Source organism: Amphiura filiformis, chromosome 1 (genome assembly GCF_039555335.1).
Source record: "Amphiura filiformis chromosome 1, Afil_fr2py, whole genome shotgun sequence".
Lineage (NCBI taxonomy): Eukaryota > Metazoa > Echinodermata > Ophiuroidea > Amphilepidida > Amphiuridae > Amphiura > Amphiura filiformis.
The window spans coordinates 92,424,973-92,440,651 of NC_092628.1; the positions used below are offsets into that span (position 1 = coordinate 92,424,973).

Here is a 15,679-nt window from a genome sequence, read left to right on the forward strand (position 1 = left end):
TAGCCTAAATCAAACAGTTTTGCCACGTACGAGAATATTATGCGTACACCTAATTGATTTTGTAGACTTAACCCTTTCGTCGTGATTGATTCACAGTGGCAAACAGCAAACTGGCAATTTATCAAAATGGCCGACGGTGGAGATGGACGCATCCAGAAAATGGAAGTGGATTACAGTGAAACCGTCGACAGACGGATTCCTGAATGCGAGCAGCTTGTAAAGGTTCGTTAACTACTAATATTTTCTCTTATTTGGCAAAAGAAGACACAAATAGGACGATCGAATCCGAAGTTATTGCCCATTCCTGAATCATGGTCATATCTCAATTTCTTGCAAGTCACTGCATTGAACATGATCAATTGATTGAGCTGAGCTGAAGCTTTGCATTCATTTCAACGCCTAAACTGGGGTCCTAAACTATGAAAGGAATAATCATAATGTAATTCAGAATTTGTTCAAATTGATGTTTTTTACTTGACTTGTCTTGGAAATTGGCCATCATCATGATCATGATGATCAACAATACAACTGCAACATCACTGACACTAAACATGTTTTCCCTGCAATGTTTTCATGTTTTAAACATTTCATTGTATTGTTTATGTTTTAAGCTTACTGCCTTTTTACTTAGAGAATAAACGATAGGAATTTGTGTTTTTACTATCCTCTACTGTGTGATAGACGACAGGAATGTAGGGCTAGGGGATTATCAGTGCCGTACTATTACGCTGACTTTCGTATTCGGCGAGGAGGATTTATTTCGACCTCCTGGTTTGTTTACAAACAGAGAGGTAGACAAAAACCGTTCCGCTTGTCCAAACACTCAAGTATCAGAAGGATGGTCCACAATAGCGTGATTCACGTAACCTGAATAACAAGGATTAAAAAGCTGTCATGTAGAACCATGTGCTTCTATTGTCCAATTTGCCATCAAGATTTCATATGGAAACAGTTCAGACCCAGTACACGATCATGTCACAAATTAATATTTTGTTCTGGGTCTGATTATTCGGACTAGGGGATTATGCACTTTCAGTTTCCCACGTGTTTGAATGGGAATTGGATTGCGTACTTTCCCAATGTTTAGTGAGCATATTTCTCCAATATTTTGAGAAGTTGACGTCAAATTTTCTATTCTATTTCTATATTGTTATATTTTGCCAATATGTTTAAAGTTGTAATTTTATGATTTTGAATGATCGCAAAGATCAGATATTTTTATTCCCGATTCGAATTCTGAACCCTTCGCAAGGGTTCAGAATTCGGCAGAACTTTGACGATAATTTTGCCTTTTTGGACACTAAAATACATTTGATCCTTAATTTTGTTTCAACCGAGTCTTAAATTAGCAAGCAGCACAATGAAGTTTAACCAGAAACATCATGGCCCTACATGTACATGTAGTTGTTCCTTCCTCACCATAGGGCCATGAATGCCGTACGTACGTAGAAAAATTAATTGAATCCTCCAGGTGACTTTTTGTTGATGTTTCATTGCAGGACAACAAGCTGGATGAGGCTTTGGAGAGTCTACTCTCGTTAGAGAAACAGACAAGAACTGTAAGTAAACTAATGTTCCAAAATAATACATTGAAACAGCCCTCGAATTAACCCACGGCATAATGCCATGTGTTAATGCCCATCCCCACTGCCGTAATGCCCTCAAAATATGTCCTTTACTGATGTGCCCTCTAATGAAGTTGCCGTCAGTGCCAGGCAGCGAGTGGCATGATAGAGCCGGCAACTTGTGAAACCGCCTGGCCCGACCGTATGGCATTTTCCATACTCGGTTAGTTTTGTGGGGTTCATTATTGAACCCCAACGGTTTTAGCTTGTATTTATATTATTTATTAACATACGCCTATTTGTTTGTGATATTAAAGCATTTTAAAATTTCAAAATAATCCCATTCAATTACACGGTTGACGATGGAAATGTACTGAATTTAGAGGATGCAGCCACAGCGCATACCACCTGGTCGGTGCCCCACCCTGCCCCTTCATTATCAGATCATCTATCAGACTGTTTGTGTGTGTTTTCTTTGCTTTTGAGAAATTGCCTTGGTGCCCTTCTCAAATTTTCAACAGTTGCCATGATGCCCTCTTGAAATATTACAAACTGCCGTGCTGCCTTGCCTTTTCAGTGAAAAATCCAAGGCAATTGTCAACTTGCCCTAAAAAAGTTGCTGTGCCCCTTCAGATCCTTAATTCGAGGGCTGCATTGAAATAATACAGTGCACTTACCTCATCTGCTTGTTGGAATTTGGATTGATGTGTAATCAGGGTCAGAAATTCACACCAAGTGCAAGAATCCATTTGGATTCTCCCAGTGGAATTTTGCAAGAATCCATGGATTCTCGCCATATAACTTTGTATGATAAACTGAAATATTTATAAAAATCCATTTAGATTCTTGCAATATTGTTGACGAGAATCTGTGCGAGAATGGATTACCAGATTCTCGCCAAATTTCTGACCAATGACGTATGTCTCATTTGCAGCATTCTTTTTTATGTAATTTAATACTTGTAAGCATATAATATTTTTTTCCTATGCAGGCAGCAGACATGCATTCCACAGCCAAAATCTTGGTGGCAATCATGAAACTGTGCTTCAGTGCCAAGGATTGGAATAAGCTGAATGAACACATTATACTGCTTACCAAGAGAAGAAGCCAGCTCAAACAGGTAATCCATTTAATACACACTTTGACAATGTTTTCAGCGAGTGAGATGGCAGGAATCATATTTCCAGTTTAGCCATTAAATCGCATTAATATTTCCATATAGGTCTTGGGTTCTTGAGTTAAAGCCAATAATATAAAAGCAAAGGTTTAGGGCATTTCCCCATTAAGAGCGCTGAATTAATATTTCAATATTAAAAATGAAAAGATAATCTCTTCATCAGGAGATTGACTAATTGGTGAAAATATGCCCTAATGATATGAGACAGTGATTTACATTAGTTATTCCTCGATATCAAATAGTGGAAGGAGGGATCTTCTGCTATGATTTTTTGACCAGTTTTAAACAAAGAATTATTTGGAAAGATTTAAATGTAATTTTAGTAAATATTTTAAATGCCATTTAGTCACAAACCTTAGGAATGATTTTATAACCCCCTTCTATTTTTGGTGAAATAAAATTATGACTCCCCTATAAGATGGTATAAAAACAGTGATCCAACATTTTATGGACCCCTCTCTTCCGAAGAAAGTCACTGCCTCCTAAATATGGACCTTGACCAAATACCATTCATACACTCCTATATCAAAGCAGCTAATCAGAAAAGCTGTTAGAAAATTACACAGAGTGCATTGATTGTTTACATGTATAATGTGCACTCCGTGCTCTGTGCGCTTTCACGTCTCGTAGGATCGATTCATTTTTCGGGTGGGTTGATGCATTTAATATTTGTTTCTATTTTCCAACATTTTTATTGATAATTTGTTATAAAAACAGCAAAAATCACATGGTTTTTTTTCTTCCCCCTTCGGGTTCATGCATTACATGTAGATGCATCAACATCAGGGTGCGTGCATTATTTTGTCTAATTTCTCTCCCAACAAGTGCTACGCATTCATTAACCTATAAATCAAATAGCATACAACTCTCTGAGCTGATGGTGCACATTATTTTACCTTCCATTTTTTGAGGGGAGAGGGGTGGGGAATATGTGAAATAGGATTTTGTGGTGGATATGTAAATATGTCTCACCAAATGACAATAAAATTTATGCAACATGAGCTGATCGTTTTAATGTTCAAACTTATAAATCTGCTTTTGGTGAGTTTGTATGCTTCAGCGATGTGGTAAATGCTGATCTAGCTTTTGAAGTTGATACCAACTTCCTCTAATTTATATAATTATGTTCACCTCAAATAGAATGTGTTTTTTTTTAAAGGACAAAACAAAACAAACAAAAACAACAATAACAAAAGGACAAGTTTCCCATGTTCTTTTCATGCAGAATGAGAAAAAAATATTTAAAAATAAAATTAAAAAAGAGAGGAAATGCAAATAAAAACAGAATGGCAGGCAAAGTGACCTCAATCCTCATTAATTAAGGTCAAACGTAGATTTCCTAAAATGTTTGCCCAATTTACCTTTGGCAATCCTATATTCTGTATTAAGTTTACTATTATGAATCTTGTTTTCAGGCTGTAGTGAAGATGGTTCAAGAAGCCTTCACATATGTTGAACAGACTCCTGATCTGGACACAAAACTCAAACTTATTGATACACTACGAACTGTCACAGCTGGAAAGGTGAGTGCAGCTTGAACTATATCAAATATGTGACCTGCTAACACGAAATCAGCAATAAGTCACCGCGACTTTATACTCATTTCGTTGAGTTGGTAGTTTCAAGATATATATTCGGCCAAAGTTGATGTTCTTTGTTTGACATCCTTTGTGAATGGGGGCACAATGGGCCATTCACTAAGGATAATACTACTGGCTTGTACAGGTGCGCGACAACCAAAGAACATCAACTTAGATCAAATTTCATGAAGCTACCAACTCAACGAAATGAGTATAAAGTTGCAGCGACTTATGGCGGATTTTGTGGTAGCAGGTCAGATATGACTTCTACATTGCGAAGAACACTTTAATTCAGTATTTAAAAGGCTTGAAACTAAACAGGTCGAAGAAAAAATGTGAATAAAAATGACACAAGGCTAGATCTTGTACATGTATGTATCCCCCAATATTCATATTGAGGATTGATGGCAAGCAAGAAGGGCCTATGCAATAGCTGCCAGCTGTCATATTTTAGGTGTGTGCAATATATAGAATGATGCAGAAAGTAAATCTCTATAAGGCAGCAATTGCAGATACTGTATTGTTTGTATTAAATGCCCCAGGGGCGAAGCATTTTCCAAACAGGGGGTGTTTTTTAGAAGTGAATTTTCAATGGAAAAAAAGCATCAAAATTGCAGACGAACGTGAAAAGAATCCCTCACTTCCGGACGTTCAAATTCAAAATGGCAGCGCACATAGAACCGCATGGAACATGACAACAAAATAACATCCGTAAGTGCATCATCAAACAAGAATCTGATGAAATTAGTGATTAGACAATCATTTGAGTCAATTTTTTTAAAATTTTAAGTATGGAATGTTGATTTTTAACTGATATTTTTAAAATATTTGTTCTTAAATGTGAAAGAAAAGCATTGATATGATTTAAAAACTTGCACCCTTGTTCCTCGATTGGTTTGAAAAATAGGGGTGGGCTTATAGCCGAAGGTGGGCTTATACCCGAGTGGTTACGGGTAATAGTACTGTGTTTAAAATGTATTTTCTATTTTCAATCTCTCTGGCAACATATTGGAGCTATTTTGAAGAACAAACTGTGCAGTTTAACAATGAGCTATTCCATACATTCCCTGTGGAAGACACAACCTTATTCTTCCACGCAGTCGCAGGGAGTGCAAATTTCAAACAGGGTTACCTGAATGGGTGACTCCAGTGGTATTAATTTTACCATTTAGAAATGTTTAACATAACATGGTGTTGACTTTCCCCTTTCAGATCTATGTGGAGATTGAGAGGGCTAGACTGACCATGATCTTGTCTAAGATAAGAGAAGGCCAAGGAGACATCACTGAAGCGGCCACAGTACTGGGAGAACTACAGGTAACACACATTAAACAGGGTTCCCAAGGTCCTTGACCTTGAATTTGAAAACACCGAGGCCTTGAAAGTCCTGGAAATTTTCAAAAGGTCCTTGAAAGTCCTTGAAAATTGGAATTTTACCTAAAGTATAATTTTGACAAGATTTGGGGAGCTCTCACTTTTGTTAATATGTGCCGCATGGAGAGCCGCATCATGATTTTTGTGTTGTGGTAAGTCCTTAAAAATCATGCTTTTGGACCTTGAAAGTCCTTGAATTTTAAAGGCTTCAAGGTGCAGGAACCCTGATTAAATCACTAGCTTATGTGAACCAATAAAAAAAAGAAGAAAAATTAATAAGTCGCCAGGCATGTTTTTGAGTTAAAGGCTTGTAATTAAAACTAAAAGATGACATTTTCAAATTACTATCAGTCAGTCTACTCTGAAATACAAAGTACCGATGCGGACGCCGGACGTACACATTGTGCCGACTTTGAAAACACGCTTACCTGCAGCAACAGCACTGCGCACTATTTACACGCTGTATACGCGCACGAACTGTAATTTCATAATATTTACTGTGGAATGAAGTTGACTTTCATGTACTTTTTAAAAAGAGTGTAAACAGTTGAACTGTGTTAAGACTGGAAAAAAAATATTTGTTTGTTTCTTGTCACCAATCCTGCCACCCCAAAATATTTCTGATTTTTTAGAACAAAAATATTTGTAGAATTGAGACTTTTTGACTATACTTGCTTATTAAAATAAACCCAACTGAAAATATTTTTAAAATGTTGTTTCGTTTCATTATTCAATCTGTGTATGTTTTTTGTTATAGGTTGAAACCTTTGGCTCAATGGAGAGAAAGGAAAAAGTGGAATTTATCTTGGAGCAAATGAGGCTGTGCCTAGCTAAGAAAGATTACATTAGAACACAAATCATCAGCAAGAAAGTCAGTCAGAAATTCTTTGAGTCGGACGAGAAAGAAGTGCAGGTAACATAATGACACCCAAACATCCAAGTTGTAATTGTTTAAGAAATGCATTACAACAAGGATGTCTCTGTGGCTCAGTGGCAGCAAGCCATATCGGGCTATTGCAGTTGAAATCCTTCACCTGTTATGCAAGACAAATCTGTATCCTGTGTGCAAGAATGCAAGATTATGGTAATGTCTTCCATAGGGGGTGTATGACTTTCAAATGGAATAGCCCATCTCTGTTAGCCAGCTTATGAATTGGATAGCACAGGCTAACTCAGCAACACAGACATATATCTATTAGCCAACTTATATTTGTGTAGATCTCTGTGGCACATAGACGTAACTCCACTTTAGTCATTAGGCTCTACACAAATACAATGTGGATGATGGACGTATATCATCATATCATAATTGATGAATTAATGTTGCACAGCTTTAATTGGGGCAGGGCTTCACAACAGGCAGCCTGCAGGCCAAATCCAGCGTGCCAACCACTGATATATGGTCTTTGATCAACTCTAACGTATAAAGAAAAACATAAGAAACTAGAGTGAATTTGGCCCTCAAGCATGTATGTTTGAAATGTGTTTGGCACCCCCCCCCCCCCACCCTTGCGGCCTCTGAGCAAATAAACCTCTGTGCTAGGTATTATATGGATTGGTAATATCACATCATACCTCGGCTTTATTATGAAGTCTTGATTGAAGGCTTAATACAAACTAGTGCATAACATCATTACATGCTCAATTAACTTAGACATGTTACTGTTAGACAGATACCTGACACTCTTGAGAGTGACAATCTTTACAAGAATCCTGCCAAGTATCAACAACAGACTGACTATAATTGACTATTATCTTTTCAGGAATTGAAGTTGCGCTTCTTTGAGCTTATGATAGAGTTGGACCAACATGAAGGTGCATATCTGGATATATGCAAACATTACAGAGCTCTATATGACACTTCAATTATCAAAGAAGATCCACCTAGATGGAAAAAGGTAAGATTTTATGAAAATCAAACCAATTTTTGACTAAATTTGGGACTATTTGTTGAAGCTTGTATACTTACCCATATCAGGGTATACTGCTAGAAGTAGCATGTGCATGTGAATGGATGATAGTATAAATAAGGCAAAACAAAAAGTTTGTTTCACATTTCGTTTTTGAAGACTTATTTTGGGCATTTGAATTTTTTTTCACTTACAAAGAAAAAACAAAAACAAAAAACCCTGGAAAAAAATATAAAAAAATAATACAAAACACTACTGGAGTAAACATTTACACATTACACAACAAACAAGCATAGTGAAAAACTACTGCAGATGATAAATGAAGAAGTATGATTTTTTTTGTGTGTGTGTCGGAGAGACCCACTGTAAATTTCCATTCCAATTTGCAGGGAAAAGGGTATTTTTTATCCATTTCAAGACATGGATTAAAAAAAACACCGCATTTCGCATTTGACTTTTTAGACCTGCTACAGGAAACTGTTTTTTTTTTATGGCCTAATATATCTTTCAACGAGTGATTATATTTGACCATTGCACTAATTTTTAGCAGTTCATATTTGTTTTACTTCACTCATACATAAATTTAATAACATTTTATGAGTCTCATATTTACAACACAGCACCAAGTTCTGCCGTAGCTGTATCAAATTTTTAAATTGCTCAGAGTTAGTGGACATAAACCTGAGGAGGGAAGGGAACATGTTAAAAATCAAACCACGGCCAGTTGGCCACCTGAGGTCATATGTGAATTAGGATAGGAACATATTAAATAATAAGTGTAGGTCATTCCAGGTCAAAGGTTCAAATCTTTTAATTGCTCCGACAAGCAGCCCACCAATATTCTCTGAATATAATGATCTTGAAAATCGTGCAACCCGAGAAACACAAAATTTTAGTTTAGCTATGAAGTGAAACAACTTGTAATTGAAGTATTTTCTGCACACAGGTGTTGAAGAATGCCATTCTATATCTGGTGTTAGCACCATATGATAATGAACAGTCAGATCTTATCCATCGTGTCAAATTGGAGAAAAACCTGGAAGAAATGCCAATCTACAGGTAAGAATCTCTCTCGTATCATTTGTAACAACATTATACAGGTGTTTTGGACTAGGGTGCCACTCATTGGATTATCGAAGGGGTAGGCTTGTAACTAGCCAGTTGAACTTGGTTAGTCTAGTATGCTACATACTAGTTTTCAGTTGAAATCCATTCACCCCCTATGAAAGATGTGACTTAATCTCCCACACAGGGGGAATAGATTCATATGGAGTTGCCCATTCAGGTGAATTTGAATTGAAATTGACATACTCTGTTTGGGAAATTTAAAGTCATGTCATAGGAGGCGTGTGGATTTCAACTGGAATAGCGCATTATGCTATAGTAGAATGCAATTGCATGATTTTCCCAGCAAACACACACACACAAAATTTAAAAACGTAAGACTTCTTTTCACATGGATGTGTGGATTTCAACTGGAATAGCCCTAATGCTACTTTCTCATAACATGCTCAATCTGAGGTTATTGACAGGAAGTGTTGATTACACTTTATTCTATTGTTATAGAGGGCTTTACTACTGGCTGTATGCATTGTTATGTACAGAAAGTAGCCTGGGTTCAGAACAGTAACCTCTGTAAGATCATGAATTGTCTGTACTTTCTAAAATCTACATGTATTTCTACTTAACCCTATTGTATACAGGGATCTTCTCAAATGTTTCACCACCCCTGAGCTGATGAGATGGCAACAAGTGTGTGCAATCTATGAGAAAGAACTGAAACAAGGGACAACTGAGAATCCGCCCACTGAAGTATTCACAGATACAGAGCAGGGTAAAAAACGTTGGGAGGATCTGCGAGTTAGAGTGGTTGAACATGTGAGTACAATGTAGTAGGCCTATAATAGTGCAGGCAGGCACTATATACAGTCCATTTGGATTCCTCTTGAGAGTGACGTCAGTACTTTGCACATTTACAGGTGTTCCGCCTACGACCATGTGTGCAAGCATGACAGTTGTTTAAATCAACGCACATGATTTAACACTTCGCTCACAGTAGGCCTATAATAGTTCAGGCACTACAGTCCATTTGGATTCCTCTTGAGAGTGACATCAGTACTTTGCACGTTTACACTACAGGTGTTCCGCCTACGACAATGTGTGCAAGCATGACAGTTGTTTGAATCAACACACACGATTTAACACTTCACCCACTGGAGCATGCACTGACGTCATTCTCTCAAGGAAGCCAAATGGACTATATCAGTGCTTCACTAAATCAGAAGTCTAAAAAAACCCAGATTTGTACATTTTTGTAAGAGGGATAATAAGTATGCTTACTTACTCTGCAAGTGATGGGACTAACTTCAAGTGAGATGTTGTCATCAATATTGGAGGTCTCAGTCTGTACAGACATGAATGAATGGAGCTTCACATCTTCTCTGCACTGCTGTTTTCTTCTTATTTGTGACACGATCTGGTCCATGAGGGCCAAAGGAGGCATTTTTGACAAATGAGTTACTATAACTATTACATTATGCTTACAATAGGCTATCATTTACTGAAAACACCAAAGGCCTAGCATACTTGGTTCTGAAATTCTGATGTTTTTTTATGTCTATTTTCTTATGTATTTTATTGTTTTTTTACTCCATATTTTTACCTTTATCTCAGTTTCAAATTTGCCGCCATTGGCCCCCATTGACCAGATCGTGTCACATTTTGTTACATTTTCATATAAGAAAATCTACGTGGAGAAATATATAGATTTGTTCTTCACTTTAAAACTAGTAAAACAAATTTCAAATATTTTCATGCTTTCACAGAGATCACTGATGAAGGTCACTCTAACTGTTTTTGATTTATTTGCTTACATCTTGCTTTATTCTCTTTTGTAACAGAATATCAGGGTTATGGCCAAATATTACACACGTATCAGAATGCAGAGAATGGCAGAATTACTAGAATTATCTGAAAATGTAAGTTTACATTCAAATTAATATGGTCCTACCAAAGATAGTGTGGATTACCTGCCAGGTTTACTACACCTGTGCATGATATACTTCCAAGTATTTTACAAAAAATGAGGCATTTGTGAAGAAAAATCAATTTGAATTTATTAATCGTATATTCTTGATTGGCAATGTGCAAAACAGTACAGGCCACAATTAAGTGAAAATCTCATCCAAGTTGGGCTTCCAGTTTCTGAGATACGCAGTAATATATAAAGAAATGGATCATATTATTTGGGTACAAGTACCTCAAAATCTCTTTGGTATCAATTGACACATTTAGCTTGATCGCATCACGACTCACGACTTATTATAGCGCACATGGGTTTGTGACATCAAATTGACATATCTAATTACCTTTGCTGATTATCTTAACAAGATAACAAGTTGGCCAAGGGAAAAAAACATGATCCATGACCAGAACTTGAACCGGAGACCTACAAGACCATATCTACCTGCCAACTGTTGCGTAAACTTTTCTATACACTCAGATAGCCAGTTCATTCTACCCTTTGATTTCATGAAGTTGTTCGTTGCTTTTAGATAATTCTGGCTGCAGTCTTTAATTATGTTGGACCTTTCTTTTTTATCCCATTCAGGAGGGAGAAGAATTCCTTTCCCAGCTAGTGGTCAAGAAAACCATTTATGCCAAAGTGGATCGTCTGGCCGGTATCATCAACTTCACACCACACAAAGATCCTAATGAGATTCTTAATGCATGGTCAGGGAATCTTAACGAACTGATGCAATTAGTAAACAAGACCACTCATCTCATCAACAAGGAGGAAATGTTACACCAGTTTGTCCCCAAAAAGTGATCCTTTGTGTTGTGTTTGTCTCATGTAATAAAATTACATGTCCTTGTACTACAGAATCAAAACATAACGGAACTATTGATTTATCAGTTTGATATGTAACCCTCTCCACACAAGTATCGACTGCAGACGACAAGTTCCAAATTCAAAAATGTCAGAATTGTAGAGTTTCATGACCATAGTAGGACTTGGCATGAAAAATGCATTAAAATGAGTACAAACAAGCCCAGTATTGGTTCACTGGTTCTTGAGATAGCTCTTGAAATTTTGAGAAAATATCACAAACTTGGACTCCTAATGTTGAAGCCTATAATGCCAGCAGCATGCAAAGCATCAAGACATAAGAAACAGTTGGTTGCAGACTTTGAAAGACCTCATTTGACAAGATTCAACCAAACATGGAATTGATCAACTCTTTCAATACAGTCCATCTTTGTTTACCTTTGGGATTCTGAGACAGGACCCAAATTAATCCAGTTGAAATCCACACACCCCTCTGAAAGACTTCAAATGGGAGTCCACCCATTCAGGTAACCCTATTTGAAATTCACATTACTATGTAGAAGAGTAAGGTCATGTCTTCCAGGGGTGTATGGATATCGACTGGAAGAGCACAATTTACAACCATGGGGTGGGTGTAGCTATTTTGAATCTTGTGAAATCTGGCCCAAGCCAACTGTTTCTGATTAGGCCACAAACATGCACTTTAAAACTAGGTTTGTATCATAGACATTCCAGAAAGGATTCATTTAAGGCCATAAGCATGTAAAGCATTAAGACATAAGAAATGGTTGGTTGCCTAGTATGTGTTTACTACTTCATAGGTTTATCTGTTTATGTTAGCTCCATCTATAATCAAAGTAAGTAATTCTTGGCCAAACTGGAACACTGTGAACGCTAGTGGCTCCGCGATAAACACACGCGAATATAGCGCGGTACAGAAGAAAGTATACACACGCCTTACACTGCGTACACGCCCCGGTGTTATCACTTAACATTGACTATGTGTACGCATGATCGTTCGCAATTTCGAGAAAAAAAGGGGTTATGTTTAAACTATGTTCGCGAACATAAAATGTTCGCGATATTTAAAAAATAGGGTTGTTTTTGACGACGGTGTACTCGAAATTAAAAAATAGGGCATGGTATATTTTGTGAATCCTGATGTTGAAATCATTATACCATTTCTTGCTCAATTTACTCCCGGATTTCACTTTTGTGAAACTTTTGTGCATTCCAAGTAATATTCAGGAACTCACTTCCCAGTTTGGCCGCTGTGTTCTTGGTATGTGTTCTAGAAATGTTAAAAAAGGGGTGCTTTTGTAAAAGTGTACTTGAAATGCAAAAATAGGGGTAATTTGTAAGGCTAATTTGTACCCGTTTTTGTGTAAAATAGGGGTAACAAATGCTGAAAATGTTCTTGAAACCGCGCAAAATAGGGGGGTATTTTTGACTTTGGGAACGATCATGCGTTACGCCTTTGAATAGGAAGTGACAACACCAGGGTACACACTTAGTACACTACATGGACGCAATGCGCATGTTCCAGTTTGGCCAAGAATTACTTAATTTGATTATAGCTGGAGGTATAGGGACTGAGTTTCAGATTTCTGGAATTGTGGCATACAAAGCTCTTGCAGTCTCTCAGAAGGTAACTTTAAAAGTGCAAGCTTTCATTCATTGCATAAATGAATCTTAAGAATGAAAACTGACTTATTTCCGCTTTCAAAATTCAGCAGCTTAACATGTCCACCATACATGCCATGGGGCTATTTATACAGTTGAAATTCATACACACCCATATGGAAGACATGACCTTGATCTGCCACACAGGGTTTATATTTGAAATGGAGTCACTCATTCAGGTAATCCCATTTGGAATTCACAGAAGGTAAAGGTTGTGTCTTCCATAGGGCGTGTATGGATTGTAATGGTAGGCCATTGTGAACTGCAGTGATTAATTTTGTATTACAGGCAAAATAGAAAATCTGTAAAGATGTTAACAAATAACATGTCATACATGTACAAAGCCTAGTGAGTAGTTGTCCTTCTTTGTGTTTTGACTGATATCTAGAGCCAGTATTGTTAACAACCATTAAACTTGCTGGGAGCGTGTTACTCTCAAAATTATACAAGGGTGTAATATACAAGGGGGGATTTTTTTCCATCCCTTAATTTTCAAGAAATGTTTACTCTTCTATGACTTGACAGAATATTTATATACCCCTGAAAATATACAGAGGACTAATGTATGGGAGCTAAGACAGGGTGCTAAGTTGCAAATGCTCTGCAAATTGTATATTGGTTGAATCTAAACCTTGAAAAATGTATTTGAGAAGTTAAAGAAAAAATCATTCATGTTAGCAAAAATTCTTAATGTGGTGTCGAGCCGTCGATAGGCATTCTAATATTTGCACAAATGAAATTTGTAACCCGGGAAAGAGCTTTATTATTTGAATTATTTGCAACAAGACTCAAAATATTGGGGTTTTTTATTACAACTTAAGGGCTGCTTTGAACAATTAAATCTATATAGCAAACGTCGTTTGATTTCTGCTCACTCCACACAAACCCTAGGCCAATTTTTAGTTATATCCGGGAACTTTGAGTTAGATATTTGAAATGCCATGAATAGGGCGCTATATATAATCACTCCACGTGACTATGGTCACAGATGGACATGAATATTAATTAGCCGATTAACATATTGAAAGCCTCTTTTCAAGTCCTGTTGCAATCCCGGTCATAATTGTTCGAACACTTTAACATGGGTACTTCAAATATGCCCCCATCCATGTTGTTGGTGTGTTTTTTTTTGGTCATGAACCCCTAGAAACATCCAACATTGATTGGTGGGGCAGGGGAGGGTTGTAGAAATGGTTCAGACATGTCAAAGAAAGCAATTTTAATATGTCAAGTATATCAGAAATACGGTCTCAAACAGTCCTACATTGACACAAGTGTTCGAACTACTTTTGTCCGGGATTGTAGATGACATCATGGCCAGGAGTTCAGCCAATCAAAAAGGGCTTGTAATGTTAACATTGGCTGTGGGTTTGTGTAGAATCAAACCTGCAACTGTGCCTACTCCATATATTCTGATGCTATTTTCGGGGGTGAATCGCCCATGTTTTGCCAAATCCTTTTTATGCGTAGCAAGTCGTCTTGTAGAACATGTGTGAGGTGTGACATCAAGTGTGTTCATAGGACTTTGTGTAAAACAATACACACTGGACGGTTAGTAGAACGAACCCCAATTGGATTTGGCAAAACATTTTATTCCCCAGTGTACTTTGAGCCTTGATTGGGCTATTCCAGTTTAAATAGTAAATACACCTATGAAAAACGACCTGGTTTTTTTTCTTAGTATACCATTATAAGTAAAGTAGGTAATGGGGATACGCATCCTGCACAAGAACAAATAAACACAATGGGGAACGATTGCTCGCTACAAGAGGAAACTGAATATATTTAATAAGAAAGAGTGAACAGTTTAACCATTCCAGTTTAAATAGTAAATACACCTATGAAAAACGACCTGGTTTTTTTTCTTAGTATACCATTATAAGTAAAGTAGGTAATGGGGATACGCATCCTGCACAAGAACAAATAAACACAATGGGGAACGATTGCTCGCTACAAGAGGAAACTGAATATATTTAATAAGAAAGAGTGAACAGTTTAACCAACCCAAAGTGTTACAATTAAACATGACAACAAATAAACACAATTCCCGACCGGCACACAACCCAACTTGAAAAAAAAGCAAGGGAATGTGCCGGCATGGGAATCGAACCCACGACCTTCCGAACTCTAGACGGACGCCTAATCCATTAGGCTACCAGCTCCCACTGATAAACGGTGGTTAAAGCTGGGTCTAATGTTATAGCAGTCATGGTATACAATACACACACACACAAGTATTACGCAAGTGCATGTGCAGGAGATCATTATTGATGCTTAATCGTTTCCCCAGTATAATTATAAGTAAAGTAGGTAATGGGGATACGCATCCTGCACAAGAACAAATAAACACAATGGGGAACGATTGCTCGCTACAAGAGGAAACTGAATATATTTAATAAGAAAGAGTGAACAGTTTAACCAACCCAAAGTGTTGATGCGTATCCCCATTACCTACTTTACTTATAATTATACTGGGGAAACGATTAAGCATCAATAATGATCTCCTGCACATGCGTATTTGCGTAATACTTGTGTGTGTGTGTATTGTATACCATGACTGC

The 15,679-nt window shown here is 37.2% G+C and overlaps 1 protein-coding gene across 1 annotated transcript; it reads left to right on the plus strand.

The window, feature by feature from the left end:
- The first annotated feature begins 112 nt into the window (after positions 1-112).
- On the plus strand, positions 113-13,462 carry LOC140157751 (26S proteasome non-ATPase regulatory subunit 12-like). Its single transcript, XM_072181000.1, has 11 exons — positions 113-222; positions 1,500-1,559; positions 2,557-2,685; positions 4,158-4,265; positions 5,535-5,639; positions 6,454-6,609; positions 7,460-7,594; positions 8,553-8,665; positions 9,310-9,484; positions 10,507-10,584; positions 11,217-13,462. The coding sequence occupies exons 1-11, from the start codon at positions 127-129 to the stop codon at positions 11,433-11,435; spliced, it is 1,374 nt and encodes a 457-aa protein (XP_072037101.1). The 5' UTR covers positions 113-126; the 3' UTR covers positions 11,436-13,462.
- The last annotated feature ends 2,217 nt before the right edge of the window (positions 13,463-15,679 follow it).

Bases quoted from the DNA above. Each gene is read 5' to 3' on its own strand.
- LOC140157751 (XM_072181000.1), top strand. From the start codon at position 127: ATGGCCGACGGTGGAGATGGACGCATCCAGAAAATGGAAGTGGATTAC. The intron at 223-1,499 runs GTTCGTTAACTA...GTTTCATTGCAG, and splicing joins AATGCGAGCAGCTTGTAAAG to GACAACAAGCTGGATGAGGC. The intron at 1,560-2,556 runs GTAAGTAAACTA...TTTCCTATGCAG, and splicing joins TAGAGAAACAGACAAGAACT to GCAGCAGACATGCATTCCAC.